Here is an 18,723-nt window from a genome sequence, read left to right on the forward strand (position 1 = left end):
CTCCCCATCTACCACCCTAAGCATTCATTTGTTCCACCAATGGCACACATGGCTGCGATGTGCAGTGTATACCATCTACAAACCCATAACCTCTACTACCAAGAGAGACAATGGCAACAGACTAAGGGAACATTCCTCCAAATCCTGACTTGGAACTATAACGCTGTTCATTCATTGTCACCAGATATAAATCCTGGAACTCCCTACCCTATAACATTGAGGAAGTACCCACACCAGTAGACTTGCAGTGGTTCACAAAGATGGTTCACTACTGCCTTCTGAAAGCCAGCAATCTCCACATCGAAAAAGTGAATTAATAAAAAAGTCATAGAATAAACTAGCAATGAACATTTGGAATTTTCATTCATATGCCTTAACACATGACAGCATAAATTAGGCTGGAAGATTAATTAATTGAAAAGTCTGAATATGCAAGAAAGGTAATATCCTAGTAATTCTGGAATAAAAAAGGTTTTTTTTTAAATAAGATTTCCACAGGAAGATATTAATACAACTAATTACCAAAGAACTTTATAAATGGAAGACACTGTTCTAACAACTTTAGCAAAGCACTAACTGTATGAGTTCCAAAGATGAACACCAGCCCTGGTAATCTTTCAGGATGCACAGAAAAAATAATTTGACAGGATGGAACAGAACTCCCTCTGGATCTTCAGCTCCACATTCAATAAAGGAACAAATACAGCACAACTCTGAGATATATTCTGATACATTCTTTGACTTTAGTTCATGCACACAGCAGAATTCCCCTTTAAAACTATGTTCTTGAGCTGTTCAGTTCTTTTCTCGCTGAGATACATATGAAATTAAGGAGACAAAAACCAAGTAAGATGTTCCATGAAAATAACTTCCAAACTGACGATCCATTGGTAATAGTGATCAACATTTCAATATCTAGTGATAATATCAAGTGTGTTGATGCCAAAGAATATCCTATCCTGCTTCCCATCAAATGAAATGAAAAGAAAAATGCTGGAGGTTCTCAGCAACATTTTTGGAGGGAGGAAAAGAGTTAACGTTTCAGATTGATGTCCTTTTGTCAGAACAACCCAGCCATTCCAGTTAGGCTAATGAGCCTTCTCTGAACTGTTTCAAACACATGTAAATAAGGAGAGCAAGGCTGTACTCCTGATGTGGTCTTCGTATGGTTCTATGTAAATGAAGGATAACCTTTCTGCTTTTGTATTCAATTCTCCAAGCAATGAAAGGTAACATTCTATTAGCTTTCCTAATTACTTTCTGTACCTGTATATTAGCCTTTTAGAAATCCTGTGCTAGGATACCCAATCCCTCTGTGTCTCAGAGCTCTGCAGTCTCTCACAATTTAGATAATATGCTTTGTTTTTATTTTCCCTGCCAAAATGGACAATGCCACATTTTCAAACATTGTACTCCATCTGCCAGCTTCTTTAACCTATGTAGCTTACTTATGTCCTGCTCCTGAATATCTTATACTTATAGCAGTTATCAGTGAGCATCAGTGAAAGAAAAACACAATTTGACAATGACACAATAAGGTGATATTTATTTATTAGTCACATGTACATCGAAACACACAGTGAAATGCGTCTTTTTTGCGTTACTGAGAATGTGCTGGGGGGCAGCCTGCAAGTGTCGCTACGCTTCCGGCCCCACATAGCATGCCCACAGCCCCTAACCCGTACGTCTTTGGAATGTGGGAGGAAACTGGAGCACCCAGAGGAAACCCGCACAGACACGGGGAGAACGTACGAACTCCTTACAGACAGCGGCCGGAATTGAAGCCGGGTCACTGGCGCTGTAATAGCGTTACGCTAACCGCTACACTATGAGCCAAATGTATTAGGCCTCTGCATTAAAATTTGTTTTTAAAAAAGCCACATCCAATTGCAAGCATAGAATAGGGCAGATATCATGATGTGCTAAGGCCTGATATGCTGAGTATCTCCAGTATTTTCCATTATTTCAGGTTTCCAGCATCTGCAGTTTTTGCTGTTCAACCCCTTCAAATGAGTTAGTTGGTTAACCCATCTGAAGATTAGATGAACAGATTCGTGCAAACAACAAATTTTTCTTACCATTTCTAAATAAGATTCTTCTGTGTTGGGAACATGTGATGGGGGAAATAAAGAGGGATATCACAATAATCAAACTCTCCTCAGAGACTCAAAAATCTAAATTCCCAAGTCATAGATCCATACAGCATAGAAACAGGCCCTTTTGCCCACCATGTCCATGCTATCCCATTTACCAATACCTGGTCCACTGTCTTCTATGCTATCCTATGTGATCCACCTGCTCAGCTAGACACTTCTTAAATGCCATGAGCGTACCTGCCTTAACCACCCCTCAGGCAGTGCATTCCAGATTCCACCCTCTGGGTGAAAATAATTCCTCCTCTAAATCTCTTTTCCTTACCCTAAACCTATGCCGTCTAGTTTCAGGCTCCTCTGTTAGGGGGAAATGTTTCCTGCTATCTACCTCATCTCTGCCTCTCATAGTTTTAGTATACCTCTATCGGGTGCCCACTTAGTCTTCTCTGCTCCAAGGAACACAAACCGACCCTATCCAGCCTTTCTTCAAGACTGAAATGCTCCATCCCATACAATATCCTAGTGAATTTCCTCTGCACCCTCTGCAGTGCAATGATGTCCTTCCTATAAAGTGGCATCCAGTCTACCACTTTGTTCACTTATTTGCCCTACTGATCTTCCCACTGCCTGATCAAGCAATAATGAAACTAGTACTGGAATTTATAAGCATCCTTGCAGCCTTCTAATGTAACTGCAGAATAAAATACAGCCTTAAAGGTGCTGAGAAAGCTCCATAAATAGATCTGGAAACAGGAAGCATTGGCTTTGGAAGAGATATTGAAGAGTTTTAGTTTACCACTTCAGCAAAGTCAATTTGTAGAATTTACATGCAAAGAATGTTAATAAACCACAATGGGAAAATGATGTTTAGTACCCACAGAAAAGGGTGGAAAATGGGTTTGAGCATATATAGCACATTTCACAAGGTAGCCAGTATCCACATAGCCATACCTCATGAATAGCAAATGAACGACTCAACTTCTTGCTCCAGATTGAGGGAGGAGAGCCAGTCAGGTCATCAGAAACTGATGAAGTCCTTGCTTCAGTTGCATTCCTGGTGTTGCATTGACAACATATCTCAACAGGGCAGTATGAGGCTAGCTTGAAAATGAGCTCACTCATTTAAGAATACAAGGTTAATGGCAGGACTCTTAGCAGTGTGGAGGAACAGAAGGATCTTGGGGTCCATGTCCATAGATCTCTCAAGGTTGCCGCGCAGGTCGATAAGGCTGTTAAGAAGGAGTATGGGGTGTTGGCCTTCATTAGTCGGGGTATGGAGTTCAAGAGCTATGAGGTGATGTTGCAGCTCTATAGAACTCTGGTTAGATACACTTGGTGTTCAGTTCTGGTCGCCTCATTATAGGATGGTTGTGGAAACTTTACAGAGGGTGCAGAGGAGGTTTACCAGGATGTTGCCTGGATTGGAGAGCATGTTTTATGAGGATAGGTTGAGTGAGCTAGGGCTTTTCTCTTTGGAGAGGAGGAGGATGAGAAGTGACTTGATAGAGGTGTACAAGATGATAAGAGGCATAGATCGAGTGGACGGTCAGAGACTTTTTCCCAGGCCGACAATGGCTAATACGAGGGGACATAATTTTAACTTGATTGGAGGAAGGTATAAGGGGGATGTCAGGGTTAAGTTTTTTTACACAGAGAGTGGTAGGTGTGTGGAATGCACTGCCAGCAGAGGTTGTGGGGACAGATACATTAGGGACATTTAAGAGACTCTTAGGTAGACACATGAATGATAGAGAAATGGGGGGCAATGTGGGAGGGAAGGGTTAGATAGATCTTGGAGCAGGACAAAATGTCGGTACAACATTGTGGGCCGAAGGGCCTGTACTGTGCTGTAGTGGTCTATGTTCTATTAGTGTATTGTGCCTTCATAGGTGACACACCCATTTTTCACTGTTAATAATTTGCTTGAGCACAATGGGATAGCACCAGTTACTGCGTAGTTGGGGATTTAAAATTCCTGAGTGGAGCAGAGCTTAATTCTGCTTTGTGATTTTCAAGTTAGGCCTAAAATAGGCATTACATCCTTCCTCCCCACCCCTCATTTACATATATATACACAAGGCCTATTGATTGTTTTCAGCAGCTGTTGGGAACTCCCACAACAAAGATCTAATGCAATATTGGGCTGGGAGTCCTTGGATCACAAAATATTGTTTGCTGAAGCACACCCTCATTGCATTAAGTTTGATGACCAGAAATCAGCACACATGAACTTCAACTTGTACTCTGGATGCTTGATTTAAAAATACCCAAAGTAGATTAACATCTCATTTGAAAGGCACATTAAGCCCATTTTAACAGCATCTCTACCCACAGTAATCCCTCCCACTGAGAAGGACAACAGCAGCAATGGTGTGGAAACACCTTCATGTTGCCCTCCAAGTCACACACTGTCCTGAATAAGGCAGATATGATCATCCTTTAATGCTTCTCAGTCCGTATGCTGGAATTCCTGATTTAACTCTGTCCAAGAATTAGAATCAGGTTTATTATCACTGACTTATATGTCGTGAAATTTGTTGTTGTGCGGCAGGAGTACAGCGCAAAGACATAAAATTACTCTAAATTATAAAATAAATAAATGGTGTAAAATAAGGGAATGACAAGGGAGTGTCCATGGGTTCATGGACCATTCAGAAATCTGATGGCGGAGGGGAGTAAGCTGTTCCTAAATCATTGAGAATGGGTCTTCAGGCTCCTGTTCCTCCTCCCCGATGGTAGTAACAAGAAGAGGGCCTGTCCTGGATGGTGAGGGTCCTTAGTGATGGATGCCACCTTCTTGAGCACCATCTCTTGAAGAGGTCCTTGATGGTGGGAACATGATGGAGCTGGCTGAGTCTACAGACCTCTGCAGCCTCATGGCAATCCTATGCATTGGAGCCTCTGTACCAGGCTGTGATGCAACCAGTCAGAATGCTCTCCACTGTACATCTAGACACTTGTAAGAGTCATTGGTGACATACCAAATCTCCTTAAACTCTTAACAAGGTAGAGCCGCTGGTGTGCTTTCTTTGTGATTGCATCAATGCGTTGGGCCCAGGATAGATCCTTCGAGATGTTGAAGCCCAGGAACTTGAAGCTGCTCACCCTCTCCACCACAAGACCACAAAGGAATGGAGGTGAAGCCCCATCAATACCTTCACAGGGAATCTATGGATAGGCAGTAAGTTTTGGTTTTACCAACATTGCCTCTGTGTTCTGCAAACACAGAAGATGTTTCTACCATGTCAAAGATGTCTCTACCTAGGTCAAATATGTTGGCAGAATATAGTATTAATGGTAGGACTCTTGGCAGTGTGGAGGATCAGAGGGATCTTGGGGTCCGAGTCCATAGGATGCTCAAAGCGGCTGCGCAGGTTGACTCTGTGGTTAAGAAGGCATTTGGTGTATTGTCCTTCATCAATCGGGGAATTGAATTTAGGAGCCGTGAGATATTGTTGCAGCTACATAGGTCCCTGGTCAGACCCCACTTGGAGTACTGTGCTCAGTTCTGGTCACCTCACTACAGGAAAGATGTGGAAGCCATAGAGAGGGTGCAGAGGAGATTTACAAGGATGCTGCCTGGAATGCGGAGCATGCCTTATGAAAGCAGGTTGAGGGAAATTGGCCTTGTCTCCTTGGAGAGACGGAGGATGAGGGGGGACCTGATTGAGGTGTATAAGATGATAGGGTAGATAGTCAGAGGCTTTTCCCCAGGGCTGAATTGGTGGCCACAAGGACATAGGTTTAAGGTGCTTGGGGAGTAGATATAGAGGAGATGTCAGGGGTAAGTTTTTTACTCAGAGAGTGGTGAGTGCATGGAATGGGCTGCCAGAAATGGTAGTGGAGGCTGATACAATAGGGTCTTTCAAGAGACTGTTAGATAGATATATGGAGCTGAGTAAAATAGAGGGCTATGGGTAAGCCTAGTAATTTCTAGGGTAGGGACATTTTCGGCACAGCTTTGTGGGCCGAAGGGCCTGAATTGTGCTGTAATTGTTCTATGTTCTATGTATTTTTTTTGTTAATATTTTCATAATCAGTAACATTATCTAAGGATTAAATTACAAATCCAATCCAATAGCCATGAAAATCTTTTTGCAATATTTATAATTATGTACCTAACATTTTAGGATGTTGCTCACACCTCATTTTTTTTGTTTTGGATTATAATTGCTTATGTATTTTGGAGATTGCAAGTATTCACAAACTCTCACCAATAGGATAATTTCTATTTTTAATATATTTAAGTATTGGTTAAAGTGACCATAAAAACAAATTGAAATGGAAAAGAAAAACACCTTTTAAAAGTGTAACATAAAATATTTGACCCAGAATATACCTTATTTGGGTTTGTGCAAATTTACCGAGTTTACTTGAAATGAACAGCCTCCGTAGCTTTAAAGAAACATTTAGTCCTAAATATAAGCAGAAGGATAATTCAATGGGCAGAATGTAATAAAAGGGGTGAAAGAATTGCCACACTGTTTCTTATATTTGCTAGCTACTCAAGTAACTGTTCAGTGAATGGTATTTTTTTTATATATATAAATCCCAACCAAGCCATATCCTGGTTCAAATATTTTTTAATCAATGATCATGACAAAACTGAAGGAAATTGATTCCTTACTCATAAAAGTTGCGAGTAAGATTGTTTAGCAGTTACAAAAACTTAACCTGCTGCTAAAATTGTACATAGAATTACAAAAGAAGCTATTCAGCTCTTTGAGTCAGTATTGACCTTTCAAAGACCAATCTCATTAGTCTCACTCTCCTGCTCTTTCCCCATATCTGTCCAATTTTTTCCACAACTATTTATTCAATTCCTTTTTAAGACTACAATTAGCTTGGTATCCTCCACATTATCGAACAGAAAATTGCAAATCTTAATCACTTCTTACGCAAAGACTTTTTTCTTGTGTTGCTTCTGGCTCTTATCTACTGCTGAATCTGTGCCATTTGGTTATCAAACCTTTGGCTGCTAGAAACATCTTTTTTGTTTTATTTTCCACATTTAAGTCCTTCATCATTAAAATCTCTACATAACTGTTTTCTTATACACTGCTCTAGAAAAGCTTCACCTTCATTTGGCTATCCACGTAGCAGGAATACTTCATTCCAGGAACAACCCCAGCAGAAGGAATCTACTTAGGTGGAAATGGACAGAACTTAAATTTCTGTTACAAGTTTCGTCAGTGTCCAAGATGGAAATACAGTAGCTTCATGCTATTCAATAAATTGAAATGAGGAACAAGATGGCAGAATGTTTTTCCACACAGCTTACAGGTGAATGCCTCAACACTTGTAAAAACTAGCATGTTTTTGCATTTAAACACTCATATAGGTTCAGCTGAAGTTTCCACAGTACAGCAAATTCCTGCCCCATTGTGATTCACAAGGTGTAGTGTTCCCATCTATATAAAACAGCACATCCTGAACATACCAATCAGTGCTCTGGGATATTGTCTGGTAATACATGAAATATGGCACAGCAGTTGTTAAACTGTTGAATTTGTAATGGGTACAAACTTGTAGTTACATACTGCTGCCCACTTCTCTTCTGGAACTGAACAAAACAATTAAATTTTGAGAGATATAACTTGAATTTATTTTATAACAACTGGACAGTTTCCTTAAAAGGGATAGAATAATACCCGATACATTGCATGATAAAACCTCTGCATTTATAAATCATTGCATATTTTCATTTTGTACCTATTATTAACATGAAACATCCACTAAAGATGCAATGATAAAATGCATATCTAAGGGAAGTATTTTGTGCATGTCACACATAGAATCTGGTGATGGCTATTTCTACTTAAATAGTAAATTAGCATGTAAACGTTTTCAAGTGAATAGGTATTACTCATAGTAATGGGACAAAATCAATTTTACAGTAAAATATTTTGAGACAATTTAAGCTACATGGACAATAATAGTTGAAGTATAATTTTCTAGGAGGTGACAACAAATTAAGGAAATACAGTTTGTTTGACAGAGAGCAGGGCGAAACTTGCACAGTAGAACAAAGTAGTGTCCATTTCAAGCAAACAGCAGATATATCTATTTTCCACTTGAGTTAATAAGGCAAAATACTGTCATTGTGTTGTGGCATTTATATATTCAATGCACGAGTTTAATATATTGCACAGAACCCTTACATAAGAAAATGGTTTTCTCCCTTTCATTTACATCTCATGTCAAACATATTATACATGAAGATTTAATACATTCATTCAAAACTTAAGAGATTGCATGTTTTCTTAAAGCCTTTGTTAAACTAAACAAGGCAAGCAGCCTACAAAAGGCTGTGTTGTGACACAACTTCTCTGCAACAATGGTTGATAAAAATAATCAAAATATTAAACAGTCCTTTGCAATGGCAATAGGATTGCCAAGTAGATGGTTCACTGTAGAAGAATAACATGCATCTTTCAAACTCTTTCACCACATGTTACAGAGTATCATTTAATTTTCTAAAACCAGTAAGTACAACCTTTTACAAAAAAAAGCAGGTCATAAAAGGTATTATTTCAGTTGATCCCACAAAAATCTAACCTTCTTGCGTTCATGTCAAAATATTTGCTATACTTCCTTTACCATCATGTTATCAGAAAAAGAATATCCCAAAACCCCACCCCTGGTATTAGGGTGAAGTTGCATAATCTCATGATTACAAAGAGGCAATTTGGTCTGGCCATGCACTGACTTGATCTATTGTTAGTGTAGCCAAAAGCCTGAGGAAAGCTTTCACTGACAGCTTGCAGTTTACCATTCGCAAAGCTTGGCCATGCACTGTGCATTTAATAAATCTCACAACACGGAATATTGTGAATAACTGCCAAAAGTATAAAAGGAAAACAGAACTAAACGTGTCATCAGAAGAGTTGTGAGAATTCACTGGCGGCAGGGGAAGCCTTCAGGTTGTGAGGGATAAATGCCCTAAATCTACCAGACCATTTGCAATCTTTTGCAATTAATCCTTTTGGATTTTTACTTGAAAAGAATCATAAAACTGACTTTTATTTTGATTACAATAAATGATCATAACAAATATTATCTGCAGTAAATCTCAGTGAAATTCAGTGTAGCAAAAATAGCAGCAAATGAAAATACATTTCAACAATGATGATTTGAATTGTACAAAAATACACGTTTATAGAAAGTTTAGAAAATATTATCTACAGTCTGACATGGTCGCTCTGAAGATGTTTGCCTATTAAAATATTCACAGTGCAAATCTTTAAACTTGTGAAGCGGCTGCCCTACTTTGAATGTTCTCATAAATGCAAGGGGACCTTTGACAAAAAATGGTGAACAAATGCCATCTTTTTATTACTTATTTATCAGCAATACATATATTCATAACAAATGTCTTTCCTAATTTTTCAAATAAGATATCAAAGCTGTTTCTGTTCTTTCAAATTTAGCAGTAAACAGTGCTCAAGTAACTCTCTACATAGTAAACAATTTTAATCTCCCAGCGCTGTAAAACTTTACTTAAAAAGCTGTGCCTTTGTTACTGTTGCCGAGTGGAAGTGACCAGTGGTGTCATTAAGAAACGCCCACAACAGCAAAAGAAAAGGCAAGACTCGTTCAAAAGGTCTCTTGCTTTCCCTCGGCCTTGTCAAGGGAAGTCGCAAATTGCAAGAGAATGCGGTCACGTTCAACATTATTTTCAACCTCAGGGTGATATTAAACTCCTGACCTTACCGAGGATAGATCAACAAGAAAAGGGAGGGAGGGGGCCCATCCTGGCTAGTCCAGCTGCCTTCATTGCTTGGAGGGGGTAGGGTTCTGTCTCTCTCTCTCTCTCACTCACACACACGTATAGTACAAAGGGAATCTTCTCTACTTACTTGGAGACCTCGATTGCCTGGGCGGAGGAGGGGGCGGTGGCGGCGGGGGCAACGGGGGAGGTCGACACGAGCAGATCTCATGACAGTTGGCAGTCTCCGTCTCAAACAAAGACTCCCCGCCTGACTTCTGGAGTTCGCCCTGAGAAAGCTGGCAAAGACACTCGCGTTAAGCAGGGCGGAGGGAACTAAAAGACTCACAAACATTGACATTGCAAGTGTGCGAATAACAATCTATCTTGAGAAGGACGCCTGCTCCCCTCTGCAGGGTAACCGAGGGTGACTCACCTGAAATATAAATAACAGAGACATTGTAATGTAGCGATTCAGCAGGCAAGGGAACAGAATCAGCGGGAGTTCAGCAGTCAGCATTGTCCACACTCCAGTCCCCGCCTCAGGTACAAAGTTAAACTGGACGGGATTCCGAGTTTGGTAGAATACTAAAAGGAGTGAAGTCTTCTAATGGAACTGATTAGAAACTTGGATGAAGGTTTGAATTTTGCTCCCAGCTAAAGTTGTCCAGGGTGACTTATTCTCCGGGACATGAGGCAGGTTGGAGTCTTTTTGAAGAGTTTTTATATTGTGGGGCAACTGTGCCCCCACAAAGTCCCGAGGTTTGGTTCAACCCTGCTTCTTCTGCGCTCAAGGACGGGGAGGGGGAGAGAGTGATTTTGAGGCACGCCAGGTCGGTCTTAAAATCCCAAAACCGGAAAAAGTTACCAAGAAACAGAAGCTTCCGCACGTTTCAGTGTTACGAGCTGCAACAGGCGATGGGTACTCAGAGAGACAAGCGGAGCCACTCTCCGCTGGCTGAGTGCAGGTTTCCCCCCGGCGTAGTGAACCAGCTCAGATCGCCTTCGGTGTGTCTGCGGGCTGCCTTTTGCGCTCATGCACCTCGGCACCGCTCCTGCCTCTGAGGGACATGTGGAAGGAAGGTCTGAGCAGCGGCGTCGTTGCAAGACTCTGTCCACCCCTCCCGCCCCTTCTTAGCTATCCTTAGTAACGCGCTCCAGCAGGAGTGGCAGCAGGATTTTTTTATATACTAGTCCCAGGAGCTGCTGCAGTGGGTTTCGCCGTTGTCACATCACTGGGCTGCAGCCAGAGCCGTCCCCGGAGCGAGCAGGATCATCCCTGGCTCTGTATGTGCAAACAACTTCGCTCCAGCTCGCCCCTGGATCTGATCTACGCTCGGCACGCTGCAGCAATTTTTCATCCTGGTGTAGCGTGTCCATTGTGCACTGCCCCTGTGTGTGACAACACTGCTTGGATTTATTCCACTGGAATATCTCCGTGCGGGCTCCAAGCAGTGCGTTAGAGCCCCAGCACCTCCCCAGCCCAATCCATGATAACAGTTATGCTAAGGCCCTCTGGGTCACTCTCTGTGGATCTCTGTTTTCCCTTATAACAGCGTAGAAATGAATCTGCACAGTGTAGAAGGCAGATGCACGCACTGAGCGGACTGGGTCCCTCCTGCGTGTTATCTAATGCCCGCCATGTTGTGTAATTTGCACCATCAAGTGTTTGCTGTGATTGAGAGGACCGTGGGACTCCCGGCTCTGTAATTTACAAGACACACTCCTCCCCAAGCTGACCCCAGTTGATAATCCTATGTATATTTATGCCCCTTTATATTGCTGTATTCTGAATAAACAGTGATTACTGATACGACTCCAAAATAAAAAAAGTTTTGGTAATTAAAGGTGCAAAGTTCTCATATTACATTTTAACATACGCAGTCTTTTAACTGGGATTTGTAACGCTTGATGAAAACATTAAAGAGCTAAAGTAATTAAAATTGCGAAAACAGAAAATGCAGGGAACACCCAATGGACAAGGCACCACACAGAGAGAGGGTCAACGTTTCAGGAGAATGATCCTTTATTAGTTCTGCTGCCCAACCAACTCTTGTGTTTTTGGCATTTTTTTTGTTTCAGATTTATAGCGTCTGCAGTTTTTATATTAATTAACACTACCCATGCATTTTGGCCATTTTTCAATGTAAAGATCACAATACTGAACAGTTAACTTTCCCTGGTCACCTTTGGCCTGCTAGCTTCAGGAGGTTGTGACCTGGCATAAGTTGGCATGATGTGTTACAGGACAATTTGCTCCTTTCATTCAGAGCCAATTGTTCAGTTGGGCCCCCATTGTTTTAATTTTGCCTTTGTTCTTTCGGGATTGCTAATTGTGAAGAATATAAACCTCAGAGCTTGAAGCATCAAAGATCATGAGTTTAAAAAACCCTTTGATTATTTAATGGGTTGTCAGTATTCGAAAAGCACGAAATGCACTGATGCACACAGGTATGTGTTGACCATAGAGGTAATAGTTTCATTAGAATAATGTCAGAACTGTACAAGGGTAGATGGTTTGCATGTGGAGTGTGAGTAGAACTAGTTTCTGCACTTCTTCCATTACCATAGTTTTGCATCCTCTAGGTGTCCTGTCTTCAATGTAGATGAATATTCCTGCATTTATTCAAGTAAGTATGTTTTATTTGCCCTCTGCAACAGATGGTTTGATTTTTCACTTTAAAACTAAATGTCTGTGTTCATTTTCATCACATCTGTCAGCAGATATCATTTGTTCATCTTTGCTTTGCTCCACTGAAAAATTAGAAATTCTAACTAAATTCTGATTGGGTATCCTGACTAGTTTCCAAAGGTATACATAGTTGGCAATGTAAATAGTTTTAGTATGCTGACTATGCCTTTAATGTGAATATCACTGTTTTTACTATTTAGGGTCACCTGCCCAGTTTGTTAACTGGCAGGAAACCAACAGAAATCTGCATGTTACCAAATAACTCTTGTAAATCTCATTAACTTCTATACATTAGAAACTTGCAAATTGTAAAAGTAAACTTCTGCTCTAATGGCTCCATACAGTTGTCATGGGGAATCAAGAGGAAGTGTTTAAATCTCTAATTTAAGAAACATTATCTCTAGAATTGGAGATGCCAATGTGGATATACTAGGGGTGGTAAGCGAAGTTCACTTACCACCCAGATGGGAACATTGAAAATTTGAGAAAAATCAAACCATTTATATCAGAGTGCAACTCTTTGAGTATTATTGACATTTCAGTTATCTGTGGTGTTTTCTATAGGTCTGCTAGATTTATTATATTAAAATGGTGATGGCAGCAGAAATAATGGTTCAATCAAATATTGCAAATTTCAAGTAACATGCACTTTGCAGACAAAGCACAACTATAACAAGCTATACAGAGGATTAAAATGTTTCAACATCAGTACTGCTGAACACTGGCTCCATATACACATGTAGATTAAATGCTTTAACCCACCCAACATTAACAATACTAAATCTTTGTGTAAACTGTAGGTTGCTGGAAAATGGATTATCACATTACTGCTTTTGCTGTGTGTAAATCGGATGCTGCATTTCCTGCATAATAGTAATAATGAATCTTCAGAAGTAAAGTCCTTTGCGATGTCCGAGATAGGAATGCCTTAAGCACAATGTCAATGCCAGCTTTGCCTCCTTGCTTGCTTTCTTGTTTCTTTCTCTCCACACACGAAAACATCTATCCTCTTTGCATGTAAGCTTTAAATTTCCATAATCCAAGAGATAAAGTGTCTTTTCATTTTAGAAAGCATTTTTAACTGTGTGTCATTTATGATGCTAATGGAGGTGATTTACAAGTTGTCATCTGATTGAGGCAATCTGTGACCACTCTGACTAAATAGCAGTTCCCATAAAATTCAACTAGAATTTATGAATCTATATTAATATTGCTTGTATTGCCTCGTGGAAGATAATATCGTTTGTGGAAAATATCATAAGGCAGGATCCTGCCCTTAATTTGTTTAAGGCTAGTTATCCAAAAAGAAAAAAAGCCAATTATCCAAGAAGACTTAGCAGAGGTTTCTTAATTTGACTTAAGCTGCTAAAGCTTAGCAACTTTGGTTTTGCTCTATTATGCTGTGCCTTACAGGAAATCAGACAATGTAAAACAGTTAGATCAGTCTTGTAGAAGTCATTACAAAAGATCATATCTACTAGTAAAGGAAGGCAGGTAGTGCAGGAGTCTCCTCTGGCTATTCCCCTCTCTAACAAGTATACTCTTTTGGATACTGATGGGGCTTTAGCCTCTCAGGGGAAAACAATCATAGCCAGATCAATGGCACCACTATTGACTCTGTTATACATCAGGGAAGGGCAAAGTCTAGGCAAGTGGTAGTGATAGGGGACTCTGAACAGTTGATAAACAGATAGGCATCAACAGATGTTTCTGTGGCTACAAATGAGACTCCAGTATGGCATGTTGCCTCCCTGGTGTCAGGGACAAGGATGTCTCTGAGTAGACTCAGGGCATTCTGAAAGGAGAGGATGAGCAGTCAGAGGTCATAGTCCATATTGGTACCAACGACATAGTGACTATTTAGGCAGAAGGTTAAAAAACAGGACCTCTAGGTTTGTAAGCTCAGGATTGCTCCCTGTGCCACGTGCTAGCAAGGGTAGGACTAGAAGGAGAGGGCAAATAAATGTGTGGCTGAAGGGCTGGTCCAGTGGGGTGGACTTCAGCTACTTGGATAATTGGGGTCTCATTTCGGGCAGAGGTGACCTATACAAGACAGGCAGGATGCATCTGAAATGGAGGGGGATCCAATATCCTTGCAGGGAAGTTTCCTAGTGCTACTCAGGAGGGTCTAAACCCGTCTGGCTGGGGGACTGGGACCCAAGTAGTAGTGTATCAGATGAGAAAGATAATATATGCTATAACTATAGATGCTAAAGCAACGTCCAGTAGGCAGGCCAGGCAGGGGCAGGACATGGAGTGTGGAAGGTCTGATTGACTAAGCTGCATTTACTTTAATGCAAGAAGCCTCACGGGGAAGGCAGATAAGCTCAGGGCATGGATTAGCACATAGGATTGTGATATTATAGTTATTACTGCAACATAGTTGAGGGATGGGCAGGACTGGCAGCTTAATGTTCTGGGGTGTCAATGATTCCTGAGGTAAGAAAGGAGGGGGAGTTGCACTGTTGATAAGGAAGAACGTCACAGCAGTACTTAGAGAGGATATCCAGGGGAACTGTCCAGTGAAGCCAAATGGGTAGAACTTTGGAATAGAAAGGGGTGATCACTCTGATCGTACTATACTATAGGTCCCCCAATAGTCAGTAGGAAGTATGTAGGGAAACCACAGATAGATATAGGAATAATAGGGTTGTAATAGTAGGTGATTTTAACTTTCCTAATATTGACTGGGGCTGCCTTAGTGCTAAGGGATTGGATGGGACAGAAATTGTTATGTGTGTCCAGGCAAGTTTTCTGAAGCAGTATGTCGATGGCCCTACTAGAGGCGGGGTTACACTAGACCTCCTCTTAGGAAGTGAGGCTGGGTAAGTGGTGATGTCTCAGTGGAGGAGCACTTTGGACCAGTAGCCATAATTCTGTTAGTTTCAAGATATTTATGGAAAAAAATGGGACTAGTCCTCAAGGTAAAGTCCAAGGGGAAAGGCTAATTTCAATGACATCAGACAGGAGCTTGCAAAAGGTGATTGGGAGAGGCTGTTTGCAGGTAAAGGGATGTCTGGCAAGTGAGAGAATTTTAAAAGTGAGATAAGAAGAGTTCAGAGTCAACACTTCCTTGTTAGAGTGAAGAACAAGGCTGGCAAGATTAGGGAAGCTTGGTTGAAAAGAGAAGTTGAAGGTCTGGTTGACAAAAAAGAGGCATGTGTTAGGTATAGGCAGCTGGAATCAAGCGAATGCCTTGAGAAGTATAAGGGATGTAGGACTACACATAAGAAGGAAATTGGGAAAGCAAAAAGGGTCCATGAGATATCCTTGGCAGATAAGATACAGGAGAATCCTAAAAGATTCTATCATTATTCTAAGGGCAAAAGAGTAGCAATAGAGAGAGTGAGTCCTCTGAAGGATCAGTGTGATAATCTATGTGTGGAGCCATAGGAAATGGGCAAGGTCTTAAATGAATATTTCTTGCCTATGTTTACTGTGGAGAAGGACATGGAAGTTAGTGAGTTCAGGGGAGGAAACAGTGATATGTTGGAGCATATTAACATTAAAAAGGAGAAGGTGATGAAGGTTTGAACTACATGAAGGTGGATAACTCCCTGGGCCCTGGCCAGGTGTATCCTGGAATGTTAGGGGAAGCAAGACAGGAGATTGTTGGGGCAGAGATTTTTGTATCTTCATTAGCCAGATGGGAGGTACTGGAAATCTGGAGGATAGCTAATGTTGTGCCTTTATTTAAGAGTGGCAGCAGGGATAAGCCAGGGAGGTACAGCACAGTGACCCTCACATCAGTGGTGGAAAAGCTTTTGAAAGGGATTCTGAGGGATAGGATTTATTTGCATCTGGAAAGGCATGACCTGAGCAGGGATAGTCAGCACGGCTTTCTGTGTGGGAAATCATGCCTTACAAATGTGATTGAGTTTTTTGAAGAATTGACCAAGGGCAGGGCAGTGGACTTTATCAACATGGACTTTATCAAGGTCCTTGACAAGGTCCCACATGGTAGGCTGGTACGATACGCTAAATCACATGGGATCCAGGGTGAGCTACCAAATTGGATACAAAATTGGCTTGATGGTAGGAGACAGAGGGGAAGGTTGTTTTTTAGATTGGAGGCCTGTGACCAGTGGTGTGCTGAAGGGATTGATGTTTGGTCCTTTGTTGTTTGTCATATACGTTAAGGATTTGGATGAGAATGTTGGTAGCAGGATTCATAACGTTACAGATGACACCAAAATTGGTGGTGTGGTGAAGGTGAAAAAGGTTGTCTAAGGTTACAACAGGATATAGATCAAGTAGGAAAGTGGGCAAGGTAATTGCAGATGGAATTTAACTCAGACGGGTGCGTAGTGATGCATTTTGGGAAGTTAAACCAGGGCAGGACCTACACAATAAATGGCAGGGCCCTGGGCAGTGTTGTTGAACAGAGAGACCTTGGGGTACACATACATAGTTCCCTGAAAATGTCCACACAGGTAGGACATCATGTTACAGTTGTACAAGATATTGATTAGGCCGCACTCGGAGTATTGTTTGTAGTTCTGGTCACCACACTATAGGAAGGACATGATTAAACTAGAGAGGGTGCCGAGAAGATTCACAAGGATGTTGCCTGGATTGGAGGGCTTGAATTATCAGAAGAGATTGGATAGGCTAGGTCTGTTTTCCCTGGAGTAAAGGAGGCTGAGAGGTGATGTCAGAAAGGTATATAAAATGACAAGAGACATAATTAGGGTAAGTAGCCAGTGTCAGTTTCCCATGGTAGGTGTGTCTAAAACTAGAAGGCATAGGTTTAATGTGAGAGGGAGAGGTTTAAAGGGGATCTGAGGGGTAAATTTTTCACACAAAATGTATTTGGTATCTGGAATGAACTGCCAGAGGAGGTGGTTGAGGCAGGAACAGTATCAACTTTTAAGACACATCTTGCATGAGCAAGGCACAGAGGGAGATGGAATTAATGCAGGCAAGTTGGATTGGTATAGATAGGCATAATGGTTCGCACAGATGTGGTGGGCAGAAGGTCCTGTTTCAGTGATGTACAGCTTTATGAGTCGTTAACTATCGCATTCAGGAAAGCATGAATGAAGCAGCATATGGATGAAACCAGAAAGTATATCAAAGAGAAGCATTTTCGCTGTATGTAAATGGTATATTTAAGGTATATAATTAAGCAATTTTTGATACTCATATTCTCTGTGAAATAATCAACGTTCTTTAATTTTCCTGTAGGATACAATATCATTGAAATATCATTTAAAAATCATTAATAGTGTTTTCAGGCAGTTTATTTAAATATTTTAAATCCAAAAACAAATAATACTGATAGATTAATTAGAATAATGCTTAACCAAAGCTTAATCAGTTACTATGCTTTAAAGATGAACATTTTATAAATCTTGTTATTTATACATTTTGCTGATTGTATTTATGCACATCAAGAGGATCAATACTGTAGTGTAGACGGCTTTTCTAATTTTGTTATTAGAGTCAACATCAAAACAGTTCACAGGTTGAGTGCAGCAAAGTAAGACACAGTGCAGATATTTACCCAGCTCCAAGACAACTTGAAGGACCGCTGAAACTTACTGTTGCATCACTGTTTGTCTTTGCAACATCTTTACAGTTCTCTGAAGTACACTTGTTAAATACTACAGAATATTTACAATTTTAAAATTCATTTAACATTTTAGGAGGTAATGCTTTGTTAAATTCTTTTCTGTGGACCTATCCTTCTCTCATGACAGGCAGTAAAAGCTGATGGTGGGGAAAGGTCAGAAATGTCTCAAATGTCGATGATGGTAACTGTTATGTAAATGTAACGTTAAATCCCCATTTTTTCAAAAAGCAGTGATGGACAGCCCTCTTGTCGCAAGCAGAAAGAAGCAGGAATTTTCATGCATCTTTCCCATGCTGCTTGTCTCAGATTTACATTTGATGGTTTCAGCTGCCAATGTCTTAAGGTCTTGAATTCCCTACAATTCTTCATCTCTAAACTTCGTTCTCCTTCTCCTCCTTAAAGTGTACATACACCCAGTAATTTGGATACCTGTCTAAATATCTCCTTATGTGACTAGGTACTAAGTTTTACTTGAAAACACTAAACACTTTCCAATGCTTTACCAAATTAAATGTACAATATGAATGCAAACTGTTGTTACACTCCACTGCTGGTTTTAAGGGCGAGTCTGCGAAGCCTATTTTGAAAACATGATTTAAGCAGAGGAAAGAAAGCAAAACTGACAGAAATGGTGTTTGAATGCAAGTATGTTGGT

At 40.7% G+C, this 18,723-nt stretch overlaps 1 protein-coding gene across 3 annotated transcripts in view; it reads right to left on the reverse strand.

Moving 5' to 3' along the window:
- The window catches only part of prima1 (proline rich membrane anchor 1), a 113,867-nt gene extending 102,699 nt beyond the window's left edge, over window positions 1-11,168 (reverse strand). For all 3 annotated transcript variants that reach the window (XR_007956042.1, XM_052012599.1, XM_052012589.1), the window contains exons 1-2: window positions 10,238-11,168; window positions 9,953-10,100 (exon numbers count right to left, since the gene is read on the reverse strand). Coding sequence is in view for 2 of the 3 variants with exons in the window: in XM_052012599.1 (XP_051868559.1) it covers window positions 9,953-10,100; window positions 10,238-10,321 (232 nt within the window). In the remaining variant the exon portion in view is untranslated. The remainder of the gene's footprint in view (window positions 1-9,952; window positions 10,101-10,237) is intronic.
- Window positions 11,169-18,723: the final 7,555 nt, after the last annotated feature.

Source organism: Pristis pectinata, chromosome 1 (assembly GCF_009764475.1).
Source record: "Pristis pectinata isolate sPriPec2 chromosome 1, sPriPec2.1.pri, whole genome shotgun sequence".
Classification (NCBI taxonomy): domain Eukaryota; kingdom Metazoa; phylum Chordata; class Chondrichthyes; order Rhinopristiformes; family Pristidae; genus Pristis; species Pristis pectinata.